The sequence below is a fragment of the Cygnus olor genome, chromosome 1 (assembly GCF_009769625.2).
Source record: "Cygnus olor isolate bCygOlo1 chromosome 1, bCygOlo1.pri.v2, whole genome shotgun sequence".
Lineage (NCBI taxonomy): Eukaryota > Metazoa > Chordata > Aves > Anseriformes > Anatidae > Cygnus > Cygnus olor.
Genome location: NC_049169.1, coordinates 187089622 through 187111154, shown reverse-complemented (window position 1 = coordinate 187111154; position 21533 = coordinate 187089622). Strand labels below are relative to the sequence as shown.

At 40.5% G+C, this 21533-nt stretch overlaps 1 protein-coding gene across 2 annotated transcripts in view; it reads left to right on the top strand.

Moving 5' to 3' along the window:
• The window catches only part of MTUS2 (microtubule associated scaffold protein 2), a 283391-nt gene that overhangs the window by 87188 nt on the left and 174670 nt on the right, over positions 1-21533 (top strand). Inside the window, exons 1-2 of one of the 2 annotated variants that reach the window (XM_040543899.1) lie at positions 17140-17380; positions 17470-20067. In XM_040543899.1, the coding sequence (XP_040399833.1) occupies positions 17776-20067 (2292 nt within the window). In that variant the 5' untranslated portion in view covers positions 17140-17380; positions 17470-17775. Of the gene's footprint in view, positions 1-17139; positions 17381-17469; positions 20068-21533 lie in introns of those variants that run through there. The other variant, XM_040543898.1, reaches the window with a different exon arrangement.

The following is a 21533-nucleotide window of genomic DNA, read 5'->3' as shown; positions in this document are numbered from 1 at the left end:
TCTGGCTGCCACGTTCAAGTCAAGATTGCTCACATGGTGGCTTCTCCCACCACCTGCACTGTAATATTTAAAGTCAGAGCGAGATATAATTAATTAATTCCAAGTGATCTCTGAGCACTGAGATGTCCAGGCATTCCCAAGTAGCAATATACAAACCCAGGGATATAATAGCTTAGAATTTAAATTCCCTTGACATGAATATGATAGAGGATTTCTGCTAATAGACTTCATTGATCTGGTGGTACTTTTCCCCTAACACGCCATTTACCATGAGTTTTCTTGATTTATTTGCATCCGTGATTGGGGTGGGAGGAGGAATGCAGGTTGCTGTAACTTGTGGGGTTTTTTCATTCCCTGAAAAATCAGGGATGAAACATTGGTGGAGATGGGACACAAGTGACAGAGATGAGGTGCAGACAATCTAAGTTTTTAATTACTTAGCTTGTGAGTCTTTGTTCAGATGCTCAGCTTCCAAATCCTGACCAAATTTTGGACTGAGAAGAAATCAGCATGATCAAATTAGCAACGACCAGAGAATTCATCATTTTTTCTCTGCACCAGGGACCACCACTGCCTGCTTGGAGCACTGACGGGCAGCACATCAGCTCCCTGCGTGGACCTCAGGCATTTTTATACCTTAATCTCACGTGTCTCTGCTTGGTGTCTCAGGGATTGGAATTTCTCAGAGATTTCAGCATTTCTGAATTGCTTTAATTTATCCATAGTCTTGCTATCAACATGTAGTGTCTTTATATAGATGAGACTGGACTGTATGATCAAGTACTATGGACTCTGTGATCTAATATTCCCTTTATCCTTAAAATCAATTCACAGAGTCCCAGCCAGGTATGCCCTAGCACACGTAGCCTGTCAGTTCTGAAATCCATACCTTGTAGTTTGTTGTTGCAAGCTGATTTAACTGAGCCTTGTGTTTTAACAGAGGTGCTGATTTAATCATATAACCATATAGAACATCCTAAAAATGTAAGTATGTGCAGTAACACAGAAAACTTTGATTGCATTTCATTTGCTGCCAGTGCAGTTGTATAGCTTTTGCTTTTATGTCTGTGACAGGGGCATGGGCTTCATATCAAGTAGCAGACGTTAGATCAGAGACACCATCTGATGCTTTACACACTCATACCACTAGATTTTTGCCCATTCCTGCAAAATATGAAACTGGATGGTATTTCTCAGTTAATAAAGAGGATAGATTCTGAAGGGACCTTGTTACCTCTGGTTGATGCTTTGCATTTTCCCCAAGGATAAGATAAAAGAATTTTGCTTGCTCGTGCTTTGAATAGAACATTAGATGTCAAGACTATGGGAGAGGGAAGAGAGAAGATGAAAGTTGAAACGTGATTAGGTATACATGTATTACAGAGGAAGCAATTAAGGCCTTGGATAGGTTTTGCAAGGATTCAACATCTGCAGAAGAGTCCCCACAGCTTGTAACATCCTACTTTTGCATTATAGCAATGCCCACTACCATTGTACAGTGAAAGGTCTATCTCCATTTGTCTTTTTAAAAATCATTCTGTAAATGGTTTGTAGTCATTCATAAAAAATGAACTCCGGGATGAAATTTATCATGTAGCATGTTGTTCATGAAAATATATTTTGCCCAAGATAGCAATCATTTTGACCATTTAAACTTGCAAATGAGAAGAAAACTTTTCATGTGGCTGTTCCACACTTCTCAAATTTCCATGTATACAGCAATTCACATGCCCAAATTCCTGCATACACAGTCTTTTTTCAATGCTGTCTGTAGCTTGTGTAAGGTGCAGCTCTTGAGTGCAGTGAAAGAAAAGGGGGGAAAAAGTATTTCCAAATGGCAGCATGGCTAATGATTGTGTGCAGTGGCTTCTGTCAGAAAGCTTTCCAAGGATTTTCTCAAGGAAGATGTCAGCTGCGTATATCTTAGTTGCACTGAAGTATGGGGAAATATCTCCATGACAGCTGTTACAGTATGTCTTAGCAATTGTATACATATTTCTGCAATAGACAATAGATTCTCCATTCTAAGAAGTTTTTAATATGTATTTACAGTACAATTTTAAAGTCTCTGCAGATCAGATAAGGCTACGAAAAGTTTGCCAAATGATACTAGCGTACAGTTTTTGGCAACAAACTTTGTTGGAAGAAAAAAAATAATTAATACACTGAGCACAGAGAAGTTATTTATAAATAGGTCTTCTTGATGGTTTTTTTTCAAACCCAGCAATAATACATTAGCTGATTGAGTCCTTGTGAGATAATTTAATATAATGCTACAATGGTATTTAGATAGTTTGCCAAATAAAAGAAGACAAACCACAGAGTTATTAAAAATGCATCCTTGCAGTTTTTGCACAGTATTTACTGCCATCAATGTCAGTTAACCAGTGGAAACTTTCTCAAAAGATAACTCATTTCCAGAGGGGTGGAATAACTAAGAGGCACTCTGTTTCTTTAGGTTTTTACTCCTGGCAAACGGCTATTTCTTTCTCCAGTTATGCTTTTGGATATTTATATTCCTTTATTGGCTCAAATAATTTACTGTAAGTAAACAATGAAACTAGATGAACAAGACACTAAGCTCTCCATACCTAATCCATTCTGTAATGTGAGGGCAATAGTTTCCTAATGTTTATTTTCCAGTGCTCTCTCTTAATCAATTTTTAATGATTAAAGCAATAGGCTTGATCCTGCTCCATTCGAGTCAGTAAAAATAGCCACAGTAATGCCTGCAGTGCAGAGCTGAGTCAAGGCAGGAGACATGCTCATTTAGCTTTAGTTTTCCTTTTCTCATTTTCATTCTGTTACCAAGTATTGTCCATTAGACTCAATTTAAGTGCTATTTCTTTTTCAGATTCAATCCTCTAAGCAATTACATAGAAGTTATTAAAGCAGTTATCAGACGTAATGCATATTAGTCCATTAGAAATAAACCAGGTGTGACTTAACAATCTGTATGGCTCCTTTTGTGTAGGCATTCCAAGAAAATCCCTAGCAGCCTGGCCTCACGTGTACTGTCTTTGCTTTGGCAAAAGAGATAACAGCCCCCAGAGGTCAACCTGGGAAACAAGCCCCAGAGTAAAGTATGTAACCAGTTGGATTTATACCCCCAAATCATCACATTGGCTCTCCCATTTTTAACTATATAAATGTATTCTGTAATATTCATCAAGTTTACCTCACTTCACTTCAAGACTGACAACGCTGAGGTCTATTGAGAGATCATGGTAAGAATTTGCCAGTATCCTAAAATATTTGGTGTCAAGACATCCTGACTTCACCGAGCGAGAGCTTCTAATATTAAATCATCCTTACTATTTCATCTCCATACACTGCAAGTGAATGTACAAAAGCATTGCAGTGTTTATGATTCATTGCCCCATTACTTTTTCTGTGTCCAAAGTCCTAGAAATGTTCCTTGTACAAACTAACAAAACTCTTCACTAGCCAGTCTTTTCCAGACATTAATTATTTTGATTTGAAGGCTCTCATACAGGCAGCATAGACGAGTAAACAGTTGTCTTTCCTCATGCTGTATGGAAGTGAGAGTTACGGCACTTGTAGTGCAAACACTTCAGCACGTACATAATTTTACTGTCCTGAGTCAGCCTCTTGACATCTGTAAGATGACTTAAGATAGTAAAGTTCAGCATGTATGGAAGCATTTGCTGGACAGGAGCTTACAGTTCCCATAGTCATTATTTATCCACGTTGTGTATATTCATTATTATTTTTTCCCCAAAAAAGTTTCATAGATGAGTTAAAAAATAAGACTGGAAGGGAGGTCACAGTATCCATTCATCTTCCTCAAGGCAAGATAATCTAGAATTTCATCATTTCTAAGAGGGGTTTGTCTAAAGTGTTCTTAAAAATGTCCAGAGATTGTTTCACATCTCCTTATGAAATCTAAGTGCAATGATTAGTTACCTACCTTAACTATGTACAGTTATTAAATATGTAACCCTGCTATCCTATTAAGCACATTTCTTGCTTTTTCCCTTATGTCCACCAGTTTCTTATTGAGCTTCTAAAAATGGCATGCCCAGAGCTGTACGGCAGGTGCAGATCTCTCCAGTTTCAAGACAAAGTAATATTTAGCTTTCCTGTTCATGTAGCATTCCTACTTCCAAGCATTGTGTTACAGTCTGCCTAATGCTCCTAACAGCATTTATGCATATTAAAAGTACTCAGAATGTGTTTCTTAGTCCATATTCATGTCTTCTGTAGTTCTCTGAGAGCACGTAGGTAACTTGAGGTCCTCTGTTTTCCATTGACATCTCTTTTTATGACTGGTTGCAAGCATCTACCGTATCTTTCTAGTTAAGGTCAGGATGGGTGAATATTGCTGACGATGTGGCTACTGGTGCACTGTGGATCATGAGGTGGAAGGAAGCCAGCTGACAGCAGACTTTTTTATATGTAGATCTCATTTTTTTCTAGTTGCTGAAGTAATGGAAAAGAAAAAAGGAAAAATGAACTTTTTATCATTGATACTTTGTTTGGGGAAAATAAAAGGCACGGTCCCACAGACCTCCTGAAAGATTTTATATTGTCATACTTGGAAAGTGCTTTGTATAAAGCATTAAAATTGTAGGTTTAATGGCATTGAAATAAGTGAAGGGGAAAAGGGCAGATGGGATGGCTGCCTTATTGCAAGTTAGACCAAAGCCCGGCCATCTCCAGCAATGCATTCTTGCTGTAGGAGTCATTGCTTTGCTATCGTCTCTATCATTACATATTTATTCAGATTAAAAAATACTTCTCACATTTTGCAAGTGGTCGAGATGGTTGTAGTATTAATTTTTCTCCTGCTAATGAAGTGAAATGGTCTGCTTTATTTTGTTTGGTTCTTTTTCATTTTCTGCTTATTTTCATCTGAGAAAAGATTTCCCATTTGGTAACATACAAGTTGTCTTAAAACATGGAATTTTTGTTTCTAATCAAATTATAATCTATGGTTTAATTAAAGAAATACGCCGTTGAATCAGGTAGAATAAGTTTTACAGAATTTTGCCTAAAATTTACTGGCCTTGCAAAGGTGAGGGTGAACAATTCTGCCCTGTATGTCATTGAGAGAATGATTAATTTAACATATTAAAGGAACTGGGCAATTTTCCCTATGGAATAATATACTGACAAAGAAGTCACATGTGGAATGGAGGGAATTGCTTGTCCTGCTTCTCTCACACTTTTTGTTGAAGAAAGATCTCAGTGTACCAGGTTCAGCAGTGCTGATATTTAAAGTTGGGAGCCATTTTTCCCTTTCACACAGATGTTAGCAGGATCCTGGGACTTCTGGCTGTTGTTAAATGCTTTTAAAATAAATCTTTAGTTTAGGATATGAATATATGAGATGAGTCTTTGGAGTGTTCTTCTTGTTCCATGGAGGTTCCAGGAGCGTGTCATGAAATAGTCCTTTGTTTGTCTTCCTGTTTAACAGTTTCTATTAGAATCATGCAATAATTTGGTGGGAAGGGACTTCTGGAGGCCACCTAGTCCAAACCCTGCTCAAAGCTGGACCAACTTCAGGTCAGGTTTCTTGAGGCCTTCTTGAGAGAAATTTTGAAAATCTCCAAGGATGGAGGTTGTATAACCATTCTTGTTAACCTGCATCAGTGCTTCACCCCTGTCATGAACATTTTTCCCCCTTATATTCAGTTTAAATGTTCCTTATAGCAACTTGTGTCTGCTGCTTCTTTTCCATTAGCTGTGCATTTATGAGAGGAGTCTGACTGTCTTCTCTGTTATTCCCCTTTTTTTGGTCACTGAAGACAGCTCTTAGGTTCCCCCCAGACTCCTCACTTCTAGGCTGGACCAAGCCAGGCTCCTCAGCCTCCCTTTGTATATGATGTACTGAATGATGTACGCCAGATCTGTAACCATCTTGGTGGCCCTCCTCTGGATCCTCTCCGGTACCAGCATTGTACTGAGGCCCCAAACCTGGACACAGTGCCCCATATGCCTCATGCATACTAAGCAGAAGGAAAGATCACTTCCTTAACCTGCTGGCTACCCTCCTGCTAATGCAGCCCCACACATATTTAGCCTTCTCTGCCACAAGGACACACCACTGAGTCATGTTCAGCTTGTCTTCCACCAGCAGTTGTCCTCCAACCAGCTCCACCAGCAAAGCTGGAAAGTCCTGAGCAGTCCCTTGGGAGACTACATCCTTCTCCTTTCAGTTTGCAGACACAAACTGGAGCAAGAAGGAAGAGAATTTGTGGATGCGTCCTTTGCAGTACCCTATTCTTTGGAGCTCATTTCTTTGCTTTGCCCAAAAGCCTGTCTGGTCCTTAGCACAAGCTGCAAAACCTAAACTTCTTCCTAGCTCCTGAAGGAGGGAAGAAGATTGCATGGTTGAGGTAAGTAGAGAGTGGGGTGCTGGTAAGGTGAGGCATGCAGTTTAGAAGAAACATCCGTTTCTTTTTGGGCTGAGCTGCTGAGTGCTTGCTATTTTTAATGCAATGTATCTAATATGCTTGCTAGTTTTCCTGTGTATCTGATACGTGCAAAAGATGCTTGATACACAGCTGTGGGTTCTAAAATAATCAACAATATCAAAAAGTAAACATGGGCATAAAGATCTCAAATCCTATATGTTTGCTGTTAAAAAAATACAGTGTGTGAAAAATCCCTAAAGCTCACAGTAGAAGCATTTCTCATTTTCTGTATACATTTAAGGAGTGTGTAGTGATAAAGTGCCTGGTAAATAGAAAGGTGATAGAATGCTAAAACTGAATCAAGTTTGTGTTGATTTATGAAAAGGGGGATGCAATCTTTTGACAAAAAAAAAAATCCTTCAAATGTTTTTGAGCAATATATACACATTTTTCTAAGCAGAACAAATGTAATTGTTTACAGAGCAGTGGTCACTGTGATGTATTTCTACTACCCTTTCAGGATCAGTAGCAGCAGGACGGTAATGCATTAGTTGTGCTTGACTTTTCTGAATAATAAGATTTTGCTGTTTGTCTTCTGCGCTCATAAACGAGAACTTCCTTGCCAGTTCGTCCTTGGTGAGTCCCCAGCCACGATGGACACGTGGTGCTTGGGGGGCAGGATGGTGTTATTGCTTCTGAATTGTACTACAGCTTCTAGGTCAGTCAGAGTGTCTTGAGTGTGATAATTACACACATTCCTTCTGCCTTCCTAACACCTGGAGTTACACCTAGAAATCTACTTCATGTACTTCACAGAGCCTGGTAGGAAAGTACGACTGTGAATAAAAACACACTGAGCTTTATGCCCTTGAATAGGTCGTTGTGACTGGTGTAACCAGAGTCCTCTAATCCACAGTCCAGTCTGGATTTTACCAGTTTTCATTTCCTTTTCTACTTTTTTTTTTAACAGATTGACACTGTTTTTTTCCCCTTAGGTCTCAAGTCATGAGCAAAAATATTCAGGGAATGTAGATCAAACTAATTATAGAAGATGGTTTTTACTGGAGTTAAAGAATATACATAGAATTTCTGATAATCCTTTATATTTGGTTTGTTGTTTTTTACTGATGAGGTGCCCCAGTATATCTACAGTGATGTTTTTGAAATTTTGACAGCTTTATAGAATTGATGCTAGTTCAAACTCAAATGTGCAAACCTAGCAATCTAAAACTAGGGTCCTAAATTCATATTTAGGTATTCAGTTAAGAACTGATGCACTTACCTGCCATTGAATTCAGTAGAATTCAGAAAATGATGTGGAAAGACGGTTTACCCTTGTATACACTTGAAGTTAAACTGAGTTCAGCTCCAGTTATAACTGCTTTATCAGCAGTGGGTAGATTTGCTGGAGTAGACAAAGCTTCTGAGTTTCTGGTTTTGCTCAATAGGAAGCAAATTTATGAACTTTTTGAGTGTTATAACTAAATATATTTTTTCTGTCTCCCAGATGTTTTTTGGAAAGCAGGAAAGATTTAGCAGTCTTAGCAAAAAAACAATGATCATTTTGGAAACATTTCACAATCTCCTATGTCAAAATTTTGTGCTGTACAGAAATAAATTAAGGACTGTTTTGGGGCCCAGCACATCCACTGTCCAGCTGTTGCAGATTTTCTGATAAGCTGCTTGTTTGCATTTTTGGGTAGAGGGGCACATGTTCAATTGCTGGCTTGGCTCTGCAGGGTCAAGGTGCTCAGAGAGGACAGGCAGGATCCCTTTGCTGCTCCCTCCCATCCAATGGAAGAGAACAACAGGAGCTAGGGGTGCATTTCCCACCTTTGCCATTATCTCCTATACATTTTAGGGGAACTTTTTTCTCTGCTGTGCTCAAGACTGCCTAGAGGCAAAATGGTGCATGCATGGAGGATGCCAATATCCAGGGACAAAAGGAAGAGTGCAGAGGGTTGTGTCCATATCTGGGCTCAACCCTAGGGTAGTATGTCCATACATAACTGGTGGGTTGAGCTGTGGCAGCACTGACTTGGTCTGATGTGTCATTTTTCTTCCCATGTTTGGTTCCACTTGCTGGGGAGGAATCAGTTTTTGTCCAGACTACACTTCCCTCCAAGAAAACTTCCTTATTGTGTTCTTTCTTTCCATTTTCATTTGCTCTACAGTGCTTTTGGGTGTTCAGTGATAGATTTCTCTCCTTTGGCCCTCTGATTCAAGGTTTTCTTGTACTGCCTGAGTTTTGCTCATGGCTGTGACATTATAGATCTGTGTGGACTGAAGCTCTGAGCTGAGGTCCTGCCTCTCCTGATTTACCAGCTCTTACAACTTAAACAACCAGTATGCCATCATCCAATACCATCTATCTTCACAGTGTTTTTTTCCCTGAGGTTCTGCTGTTTGTTCTTTGAAGTCCTGAATTGAATAGTATTGTGCTTCAGAAATTATGAGCTGTTCCTATACCACTAACCCGGTATACTTACCTAAAATTAAAATAAAACCAAACATCTGTTCGAGATAACTTGCTGTGGTTATCAAATTGGCTTCCTGGTTGCCTTTGCTAAGACAACCACAGGCCGTTTGAGGGGGAATCTGATTAATAGGATTGCTTATATCAGAGTGTGTTGTCTTATCCAACAGTGAACATTTGAAAGCAAATGGAAATGTAAAAAAAAAAAAAAAAAAAAGTTGTTTTGAAAAACCACAACTATTAAGGCTTATGCCTTGTGGAGACTTGATTGATGTTAATAATTAAAATAATTTGTCAGTTTTGATAATGAGATTCTTTAATCCCAAATCCTGTACCCCTTTGAAATAGCAGTAAGCAGGATCCTTTCCACATAATGTGCTTTGGGAATTTAGCCCTCACAGGTAATAAATTATTAGGGTAGCTCTTCACATTTATATTACAAAATGCAGTTTTAACAAAAAAACACACATTTACAAGTTTCTTATGAAAAGGAAATAATTTATATACATTATCTGAGAAGGTTTTTGATCTGTTTGCATTTAAGATGTACCGGTCCCCAGAGTGTAACTGGAGGTAAATTAAGATTTCTGCTCTTTGCATTGCCATGGCAAGAAAATTTGTGGGTCTGTTCCCAAGCAAGACCAAGCAGCTCCGGGTTGCTTTGGCCAACGGCAGTTGTCTGTGGTCATGGGTACTTCCCATCCACAGTAGGGACTACGAGATAAAGTGCCCCAGTTCTGAAAATGGGATATATAGCCAAAGGGAAAAGAATGTAATCCCTTTGCTCTCCCTGCTGAGTTGGCATTCCCCGATTGCCATACATAGGCAATTAAGGATATCTCTAAATGCTTCTAACGTGGTGTGTATTTTCCATTTTTCCATTTTATTCAGAAAGGAAAGTAAATCTTGCAAGCCAGTAATGAACACATTGCGATACTGCCAGGAGCTATGGCTGCAGCTACAGGGTTTCATGCTGGCATGTGGTTCTTTGGTCCTGTTGCTTCAGGTCACGGAGATGCTGCCATCTCCCCTGCCCACGGAGAGGAGATGTGCCTTTGGCTGTGCTTCAGGCAGTGACACGCGGCAGTGATTACCAGCAAACAGGGAATTGTACTGCTTCCCAGCGATCTCTCGGGGGTGTCCTATATGGAAATTACATAGAAGGGTACTGTAGGCTGGACCCCAAAAAATGGGCTCAGTCTTCAGGAGCTCAGGAGCTTGGCGAGTGGCAATGTGTGTATCATGTCATAGCTGGCACGTTTGGTGTGTGCAGTATGCTTCATGTGACATGACACCGGGCAGGAAAAACAAAATACTGACCCAAGAAAAAATTGAAAAAGATACATGTCCTCATAGGCCTTGTGAAAGCAAGAACCAGAGTGCTACACTGGGCTTGTTATCACACAGTTATTTAGGAAAAGTAAGTTAAAATACTAATTTGTGTACAGCATGTAACCTTTGTGTTTTCCCTAGGACATGACAGCCTCATCCAGAGTGACAGGGGCCTGCTTTAACAGGAGATTTTATTTAGTAATGAAATGAATACTTATTTCACACTTTCTCTTTTAAAAATTTTAAAAAATGCAAACATGGAGTAAATTTGATCTTGAAATGCTATTTTAAACTGTAAAATAATAATAATAAAAAAAGTTAAACAGAATAAGTTTAAGTTGAAGCTAAATGTGGAAAATGGTTAAAACCTATTTTGTTACTAAACATTTTGATAAATCAGTTTAATAGAAGAGTATAAATTCATTAATAATTTCAATGATCTAAAAACTGTATTTTGGTGAAAAATAACTGAAGAGCTTTGCTTTTGCATATGAAACCTCTTACTCCTAACCAATAACTACTTTATATACAGTTTTTATATCTAAATTTATACAGAAATGAAATAGGTAATTATGTAAATAATGAAAAGATTAAAATTTATTGACCATAAAGGCATTAAACCAACTAAAACTGAAATTCTGGAAATGTTCAAGAACCACGCTCTGCAAAAATCACTAATATTTCCAGGTCATTTCAGTTTCACAACTGAATAGGAATTGCCTTCCCATCATTTTCCAACGTGTAAAGACCCAGCATTTGCTCCACCATTCCTCGTCTCTGCCTATGTCTGAGTTGCTCTTCAGGCAGACAGTTGCCTGTCGTGAAGTACTGTCCTCTTCATGATACACAGCAATGTTTCCATAGGGTCTGCCAATGATGAGATGATACTGTAATTTCCCCAAACAGCTGGATCTGCTTCTTTATGAGTAGAAACCAACTGAGGAGTCTATCCAAATGTTAGTTCTCAGCCTTCCAAATCACATTAACAAAATTATCACATGCCTGGGTGAATGCTTCTCCACAGCTTTTAATTAATTCTGATTGTATTTTAACCACTCCAAGGAGTTTATTGGCTTTTTTTACTTTTTTATTTTTTTAGTGTCCTGGTATCAGCTTTCAAATTCCAGAGCCATTGGAAGAAGTAGTTCGTAATGATTTGGACTTTTCAGGGAGATATTCATGCCTCCTTCCCTTCCAGCACTGTATTTGTTTCATCCATGTGGCTCAGTTCTTGGCAACTTGCAGCCCTGATGTGTGATGAGGTGGTATCCCTTCTGCCAGAGAAGTCCTCAAATAGCATGTGCCAGGCCTTCCCAGCAGCATTTCTGCATATTGGGAGCCTGTTGTTCATGCCAGTTTTCTGTAGTAACTGTAATAACCACATCTCTTTCACACCTCGTACAAATGTGCTCCTCGTGTACTTTCATCAGTCTCCCTCAGCTACTGCATTGCTCAGACAAGGGGAACTTTCCCATGAGCCGAGATTTCTTTCTTAGGACCTGTTTCTGCAGGAGTTTATCTGTGAATGCTGTAGTGCAGCAAAAACCTGTGTGATCCCCACCCCAGAGCAGAGCAGCTCACTATCCCCACCAGCTCAAGAAGATTTGTCTTGCAGGAACAGGTGGTGATGGGTGGCTGCTGGTCTGTGGTCTGCCCCTAGCTGTTAAAATCCATTGTTGTTTTTTGTTTGTTTGTTTGTTTGTTTGTTTTTTAGGATAGTAGCAAACAGGTATGACAGAGACATGAGTTCAGTGGCAGATGGTTAATAAGGTATTCAGGTGCTTCTCTTACTCTTTAGAATTTTAGAAATCAGAAAATGCAATCAGCCCAAGCTGTGCACAGTTTTAGCAGTACAGCCAGATGTTTTTAGCATATCTTGCTGTAAATATTCTGGTTTTAGTGTGTCAGTGCTGGGATGGAGAAGCAGCTGTGACAGTCTGAACTAGGAAATGTTTATACAGGAGCCACCCTACTCAACCCATTTTGATTTTATATCTTTATCTCCAGTTTTACTTTTCCGTATGTTATGATCATTCTTTTGCATATCTTGTAGTTATTGCTGCTCTATTTTTTGTGGCAAATTGAAAACCAAACAACCAGCCAAAAGATTGATAATTCTTTACATTTTTCTTTTATTCAGTGCCTACTGAGAATAATATTTTCACCATTATTCCTACACTGCCTGTTTTACCAAAAAACTACTGTTATTATTTGGAAGAAGGCTGCTGCTTTTCCTTTCCAGGCAGCTATATTTTACAAACTTGAGTTCTGCTGCTACAGTCCATGCTGTGCAGGGGACTGATATCATCCAGCTCAGCTTCGTCTTCTCCCTAGGGTCTCCAGAGGCTGGAGTGGGACCTGCTGGCTAAATGTAGTTTAGGATGGAGCAGACTGTAGCAATAGCAGATGAGAAGAAACTCTTGTAGGCTTCTTTCCTACAGCATCATTACATGGACTCAGGCTTAGAATAGAGGCTATTAAAGATGGTCATCACAGAAGGAAACTGATACTGATGAGGTAAAACAAAAGCATTTAATTATGTTTCTGGCTCCTTGAACTTTTCTCCTCCCTGTTGGATGCACAGTTTACCATAGTCTGGTGGATATCATTTTATTCTACTGTCTAGTATGCTCACTTCACATCTTCACATTGTAAAGTTTTTTTTTCTTTTTTTTTTTTTTTTCACGAATATAGTTATTGTATCCTGCCAAGATGCAGTGACATGGAGATATAACTTGGCTATAACTTCATTTTTCACTTTCTGCAATTCAGAGGGGACATTTTTATGCTATACAGCATCAAGAAGTGTTTACCCATATCAGGGCTTACATATACCATATCGAGACTTTTAAGACTTGCAGTCCTCTTTCTTGTCCAGGGTCCTTAGCAAGAAACTGCTAAGTGATGAAGTGGTGCCATTGCTGGGATCAAGTCTCCTCTTACCTCTTGCTCCTGCTAAAGAGGGCATCTGAAGAGGTAGGAGGTTCACATATCCATCATCCCTGAGCCTTCCTGCACAGCAGGAAGTGACTTTGGGTGTGTTTATGTCAGCCAACATCACTCTAAAGAAGTGAGCAATAAAGAACAGAGGAAGAGGCGGCAGAACACAGGCTCTTCATCTCACAGTCTTTTCATCTCACTGACTCCAAAGAGCATAGTGAAGTTGAGACTAGACAGTGCCACTTAAGATAAACTTATCGGCAGAAAATCCCAGCAAAAGCTTCTCAAATAGAAGTTATCTACAGAAAAAGAAAAAAAAAAAAAAAAAGATAAAATCTTCTAAGGTCCCAAACGTATCACAGAACCACACATCTTACTGCCAAGTTTGCCTATCACAGTATATAAGTCTCTATTCCACTGAATGAACCAAAACCAAAAGCTTGTATTCTGTAACAGGGAAAACTGAAATAATAAGGTACTAATTGACATAGTTGCTTGATTATATTTCTATATTAAATTAGGAGTCCTGTTCTATTAATATGTTTTATAGCAGAATGAAAAATTAAACAGACAATATTTTGCAGAAGAAGAAAATAAATTTAGGTAATAGTATGAATGCTAACTGTAAGGTTGTAATAGATTCTTCAGGTCTGTGACATCCTTAATCTGAGACTGGACTTCATCTGGAAGAGATAAACTTCAAATATCTGGTGTGTAGGCGTTAGTATGGGATGAATCACCTTTCCAAGGTGCCCATCCCTCCTCACTGACTCTGGAGGTAGCACAGGTACAATGCTAATGCTGCCTGAGATTAAGCTCTGCCTAGACCATATTTTATTGTGCCTTCTCTTAAAAGCAATGTAATTACATACACATTTGAAGTCCATGTCTCTGGTCAGCACTGGCTGCTTTAAGACGCTAATTTCAGTCACACACAGAGACTGTGTAGTGCCCTGTATTTGAGAAGGGACAGATCTTTTCCCATCCTCAGGTTAATCAATTTGTACCAGCAACATTAAACCAAATTATTTGGTCTGCTTCCTGCTTCAAGCAGAATGAGCTCCCTGGATGAGCGCGTCCTGTCTCAGACAGCGTATGGGAAGATGCTTTGAACGAATACAGGTGTTTCTACAATGTTTTTTTCAAACCTGTCTTCATTTGCGGTGAGTTAGTGCTAGTAATCATATTGGGGGCAAGTGTAGACAAGAAGAACAAATGACCTCTTACCACCACGTTCATAATCTTAAATGCCTCAGTCAGCTTTATTGTAAACCTGTGTAAGAGATTTCCAAACAAGCAAACAAACAATCAAACAAAAAAGACAAACTAATGTATTGCTCTAGTTGTATATTTGAAATGAGTGTGACTCCAGGGCACGAGCAGCTGGTGGGACACAGGAGTCTCTAGCCCTGAAGGGCAGGCAGAAGGCTTGGGGCTGCTGTGAGCCCACCTCTGTCTGAGATCTACATTCACAGTTGACCCCTCTGCATTTCCACTGCAGCTCCATGGTCACAGCAGGCCTTTAGGAAACAGCTCTGTTCCATTTCATGAAAGAAACGGAGGTATTTGTATATATATCAGTCCCCCAAAGGGAAGAGCCTTTCCTGAAAAGAGGGGAAAAAACATTCTGCAGGTTTCACTGGAAGGGAATGCATCTCTGTCATGGACAATCTGTGCTCCCACTGACTGACCACATGCCTTTCTCCATGCTGGCTATGAAAAGCTTGTCCCTTAGCTGACATGAGTACATATGAAATCTAGCTCATCATTACCTGAAAAAGATGCAGTTTTAGTGAGCTCAGTGGAGAATTTGCTTTCCTTAATCTCCCTCAGCAGGTGGCATGTCAGGAGGAAGATGTTGCTAGATAACCCCCCCTCACTTTCTACGTTATTGCCACCCCAAGTGCATCTGTGCACGGTGTGTCCATGGCAAGGTGGTGGTGGTGTGGGGCTACAGGGTGGCCTCTGTGAGGAGAGGCCTGGGCTGCCCTGTGCTGGCCCCAGCCAGCTCTAGCTGGCTCCATCTGGTTTCGGCCAGTTGCAGTCAGCTCCAGCTGGTTCCAGCCGGTTCCAGCCAGTTCCAGCCAGTTCCAGCAGCCCCAGGCCAGGACACAGCTTAGGCCCGCAGCCATGTTGGTTGACCGCTGGGAGCAGTTTCTAGCATTGCTGAGGAGGAGTTTCCATTTTTTTGTCTTTGTTTCTCACCATCCAGCTCTATTTTAATTGGCAGTAATATAAATTACTTCTCCCCAAGTCAATTTTTTTTTTTGGCCCATGATGGTAATGGGTAAGGGACAAGTGACCCTGCTGCCTCTACCGTGATCCATCAGCTTTTTCATCACATTTTCTCTCCTTGTCCTGTGGAGGAAGGGGGAGTGAGACAGCGGCTGGGTGGGTGGCTGGCAGCTGGCCAAGGTCAACCCCACCCCACACCCCATTAAAGCTTTGCATTGTTGGGTGACAGATTTGGTGAGAGAAGATGAGGAAAAAATTTGGCAAGAAAAAACAAAACAAAACAAAACAAAAAACACCCCACCACCATCACCAGAAACAAACAAACAAACAAACAAACAAACAAAAAAACAGAAATCAATATATATATTTAATTTAATAAATACTCCTTTTTTGTGTTTGTGTGTGAATAAAGACAGAACACAGTCGTTTAAAAGTCTTACTTTACAGTGCTTTGAGGATGAGATCTGCAATAACACATCCCTGTGGTGCTGAAGTGAAATTCTTACCGCCGTGTTCTGTTTCATGAATTAATTTAATTAGCTGTTGTTTGCTGAAGAGATGGATCTATGCCAGGAGCGCCAAATCCAGACTCAAACAGAATGTGTGTGTGCACCATATGAAGGGACTGGGTCTGAGCTTGGAGGCAGATGTTGTGAGAAGAGCTGGGCTGAATGCGAAGGCAGGGAGGACCTGCTCACAGCAGGTGCTAGATATCTGAGCCCAGTCTTGCACCTAGATGCAGCAGACAGAGCAGGGGACTTAATCAGCACTTCTCATTAGAGCCCCTGTGGGTGTCTGATTAGAAAACCAGCGCAACTGGGAGCATCACAGGTGCTTTGAGTTCAGCCTTCTGGGAAATGTGGGGCATGTTCCAATTTCCACTGTCCGTACCATATTGTGAAGAGTACTGAGCTACTCAAGAGATATCTGAGAGTAAATTTAAGCAAAGCATGGACAGAAGATGTGTCAAGGGCCTTACAGAAGTCCAGGCAGATGACATTGGTTGGTCTTCCCTCGGCATTGATGCATCCTCACCTTGAACATTATGTCCAATTCTGGGCCCACAATATAAAAATGACGTTAAGGTATTTGAATGCATCTAGAGGAGGGCAAAAGCAGGTAGAAAGGCTGGCAGGCATGTCCTGTGAGGAGAGGCTGAGGACACTTGGGTTTGTTTAGTCTGGACGGAAGGAGGCTGGGAGGTGACCTACCTGCAACTCCCTGAGCAGGGGAAGCACAGAGGGAGGTGCCGGTCTCTGCTCCCTGGTCACTGATGGCAGGACTACCTTTTGGTTATCCCTGAAGAGATCAGGCACTTGGACTTGATATTTGAGGGTCTCTTCCAACTGAATTATCCTGTCCTGTACTATCCTGTCTCCCCTTCATCTTGTTGTAGGTGACAGAGGGCAAAACTGGGGCTCCCAAAACCACAGGTGACAGGGAACCAAAAGGATCTGCATTGTATCGGGGCTGGTGTATAATCCTGTATAACTGAGCGTACACGTATGCAACTGTCTCTTAGAATAACATTATTTTTCTTCGCAGTCCTCCATCCATAGTTCTTGCTTTCTTGGCATCTATGGATCTGGCTGAAGAGTATCAAAGGGGATGGGATGTCAGCACAAGCACAGCAGTGATTTGTACAAGTCAAGGAAAGAAACCCATAAATGTCCCCTAATAGAGCTGGAATTTTAACACTTATTGCTTGTCTTTACAATGGTGCTTTAAATGCATCAGTAGCTACTCTTGGTACAATAAAGGCATTGTTATAGCAGTATGAAAGTGCTCAGATCCTTGATGTGGAGGTTTCATCCTCACCTAGCTATTTATGGCTATTTACAGTTGTAAATACAGTTGTAAATCTAAGTAGTGAAAAACAGTAGCAATTACTCTTCCAACAGGACAGTTTTAACTGCATAACTTCTGAAGTCAGAGATCTGGATTACACCAGAAATCTTTGCTGAGGCCAAAGTTGTGACTGAAACAGCATCTGAAGTGTTTGAAAGTACTCTAACCTGTGAGTGCTGCTGATTTTCACTTTTTTTAATAAGCATAATTCATGACACTGGTGTAATGTCTTTTTTTTTTTTTTTTTTTTTCTCACAGGTTGGCTGGATTAACTGGCTGTCATTCAGAGGGAACTTGGCAGATCTATTTTGCTTTCGTTGAACCTCTCTACTGCATGTCATAAAGATTTCCTGGGTCCAGAAGCTGCACTAAAGACAACTGAGCAGCACAAAAATGTGACTTTGACAAGGGACTCCAAGCTTTCTGACAAGGAATTTTTTACTGATCAGTTTATAATTTAAACCTATAACTGAAGCATGCATAATAATTAGTTAACCTGATAGGGGAAAGAGGCTTTCTCAGTAATTGGGGCTGCCAAAAAAAGCAGTCACTTGAAGTTTCAAAATGAGTGCTCCGTTAATCCCAAACAAGTCATGTTATGCCCAGCTTCAGGACAACCACAGCGAAATAAAAAATAATAATGAAAGCACAGTGAGTATGGGGGATACAAATGCCAACCAAATTGTGACAAAAGTTAGAACCACTGAAGGAGATATCAAGAAACATGATTTGACAGATGAGAGTGGGAATATACACCGTGGAGGATCAGAAAAAGTTACTCATCTGAATACGGAGCAGAATAAACTGGCCTTCAGAGACTCTCGGACCTGTAACAGCAGTGTACAGGAAAGTAAACTGCCCTCAACCACAAGCAGGGAAATAGGGAAAGACTATAGAACCAGCGAAACTAAGGATATATCAAGGCATATCAGGATTAGCCGAGGACAAAGTCTGTCCAATTTAAAAAGCAGCACAAATGATGCTAACCTGGAGGTTATTTCAAAAGGTGACGTTGACCTCACCCAGAACTTTTCTAAGGGTAAAATGTCCAGGACTGTGGAGATGGAGAGAATAAAAAGGCTTTCTCTGGGCAGACCAAGTAAATTTTCTCCTCAATCTGAAACATTTGCAAAAGAATGTGTTGGCCGCGTGTCGTGTAAACGTCTGCTTTCTGCATCATTGGATTCCATCGACAGGTCACACCATTTGATTGGAAATGCAGAGAAATCACAAAAAACATCCACAGATCATTTTCTTGGGATGGTGTTTCATCCACTTGACAATACCTCGGAGGAAAATATTGTGTTTTATTCCAAACCATCTACCTCAGGGAACAAGAAAATAAGTAAACCAGAAAATGTACCAAATGTTAACACTGAAAGCACACTGCATACTTCTCATACCAATCATCATTCAGCTACTAAGCCCAATGAGACTGCTAGTAAATCAGAAGCACAATTAGGTCAGGGTGATAAAAGTAAGAAAATGGATCTTAAGACTGCACCGTCTCTACAATATAAAAACACGTGCCAACAGAAGATTGAGAGAATTATGCTGGTAGAGTTACTGGAGTGTCAAAAAGGTGAAAGTACGATAGTGCAAGAAGAGAAAAGGTCTGTGTCTGACTCATCAAAATTTCCAGCATCCCATTTTCAAGACATCTGTAATAAAGTAGAGGATCCATTGTCAAGCGAGGTGGTAACCTATCCTGATGACAAATTGCAAAGTGATAACTTCACCGTCAGTGGGGAAGGGAGAGGAAGTAATGACAGTGACAGCAGGGCAACTAGCCAGGTTAGTGAGGAATTTTCTACTGACAAAGAAGTGGAAACAGTATTCCCACTCACATGTGATAGTAAATCCAGTGGCAAAGTGACATGTAGACAAAATGAAAATTTGCATGAAGTTGATGCAGGTTGCACTGAAACAGTTGGCGAACAGATATCTCTGATACGTAACACTAATATACCTGACAGCAGACCCTTGCAAGATAATGAGAATAAACTGATGCTAGTCAAAGGAGTCACTGAGGATGCTGCCATTCCTGTTCCCGATCTCTCAGATCAGCGCAGAGCATGCAGTGCAGAGACAGTGTCGAACCAACAACCTGACAACCACGACAGTGATGCGGAAACCTCAAGCTTTTCGGTTCCGAGTACAAAGACAGCTCATGCACAGAAACATCCTCCAGATGAAGCACCAGAGAGTTATAAGGTTTCGGCAAAGGCTGATGCCTTGTTATGTGTTCCCACTCCTGTGCGCCCAGTGGCAATTCTGGATGTCAATAGTCAGCCCACCCTATCTAACAGTAATTTGAAGGACCTTTATGCACTTCATGTTGACAAACTGTCACCCTCCTCAGTCCTACCTCCTGTTGACAGTACACAGTTGTTAAACATATCCCCTAAAGTGCCTCTCAAGGCTGCTTGCAGCAGCGCAATCCCCAAACCTATCCTGGTCCACTCCAAGGGCCCCCTAGCAGATAAGGAGGATGTGGACAGCGACTACAGTGAAAAACTGGAAGAAAGCATTGAGGTGAAACCTGCAATACCCAAGCCCAAACATGTGAGACCTAAAATCATCACATACATTAGAAGAAACCCTCGCTCAATAGAGCAGCTTGACCCTTCATTTGCACCACCGGGTCTGCCTTACAGTACCCCTGCGTGCAGCGTGCCAATCTCTACCGAGCAGAAGGCATCCAATGGAGGGGAGGTGAAGCCCCCCACCCTCCTGTACGACAAATTTAAACCCGACATCCAGAAGCCAAGGCTCTTCAGTTCTGGATTGGTGGTGTCAGGAATTCGGCCCCCGGGACATCACTTTGGACCGATGAGTGAGAAGTTTCTGCAGGAGGTAAGGAGGTAGCTTTGACAGCCTCATTTGTATGCCAAGTGGTGATATTTGCATACTTTTTGCTGCCAGAAGCTAGTTGTCAAACCTTAAATAAGAAGTATATCCTAAATCAAGGAAATATGTGATCATTAGAAATACACTTAACTGTTTCTGGCATCAACCCTGTTGTGGTGTCTGATCTGTGACTGGAAGTTGTCACTGTATTCCTCCAATGTTTCCTAGCAAGCCAGTCCCTTCCTAGTAGTATAAATAGAGATGTTTAAAAAGGAGAAGACACACTATTTGAATTTATCCATAAATGGGACTTCTGTTTTTGTTTGTTTGTTTGTTTGTTTTTCCAAAGAACATCTTTGGGAAATGAATATAATTTGCTCACAGAGAGACTTCTCCTCCTTAATGGGAAACTTGGCAGATTTTTACAGACAGAACACCAGAGGTCCATATGCATCCTCTTCTGTTTAACTATACAGAAAACCAGGAACTATCAGAGTTGGTTTTAGATTATATATATAAAATGCTGGAAGAGATTCACTTTGACTCGTTTTAAAGCAGTGTACTATATTGACAAGCTTCTTAAATATAAAAACTTTTCTGGGAAAGTTTTCCTGAGTAGCCAAAATGTAATGGAAGTCCCTCTACACAGTTCTGAGCCCTGACATTTCATTGTGTTTCCACCTTGGTAAGCTGGGCAGGAGTGCTGGTGCCCTGCAATTCCTGCTGGGAGGTGAGCACAGTGGTTGAAGGTTGACTTTGCTTGGAAGGTGGAGAAAGGACAGGGAAGAGGGCATTATATTCAGGTCTGTGATGTGCCCTCGAGTCCACTGCTTTGGACCAAGGATAGCTCAACTAACAAGCTTTTTATGTAAATACCGAAGATCACACAATCGTATTTAATTTGAAACAGTCTTTAAATAAAAAAAAAAAGTATATATATTTTTGCTGTTCCTCATGCCATGTTACTAAGGCTCTTTTAATGCCACGTCATTCTACATACAGTATTTATCTAAAGAATACCATTGAAATAACACATTTGGTGACAGTGTTGACAATCAAAAGCCAGCAAATACCCAAACTAAGATATCATGTGTGATTATAGATTGATCCTTCTGGCATGTTAACAGGCAACCTAGAGACTGTTGAATTGATCATGGACTACAGTTTTCAATAGAGTACCATCTCATCCCAAACACAAGAAGGACAGTGCTCGCTGCCCTTTTCCCTTCAGCTTCCAGCTCCATCCATTTTGCATTCAGAAGAGGAGTTATTAAAGTCTTTGGGAGCTTGTATATGCCAGCCATTACTGTGATATCTTCACAGTCTCCCTGTAAGGTGGGGGAAAATTACTAGGTTATTACCATTTAACTGAAGTTAAAGCCAAAATAACATATGTAGCTGTTTGGCTGTTTATAGGGTGACATGACCTTCTGAAGACCATAGATTTCTATAGCCCATACAGTTGGGTTTGG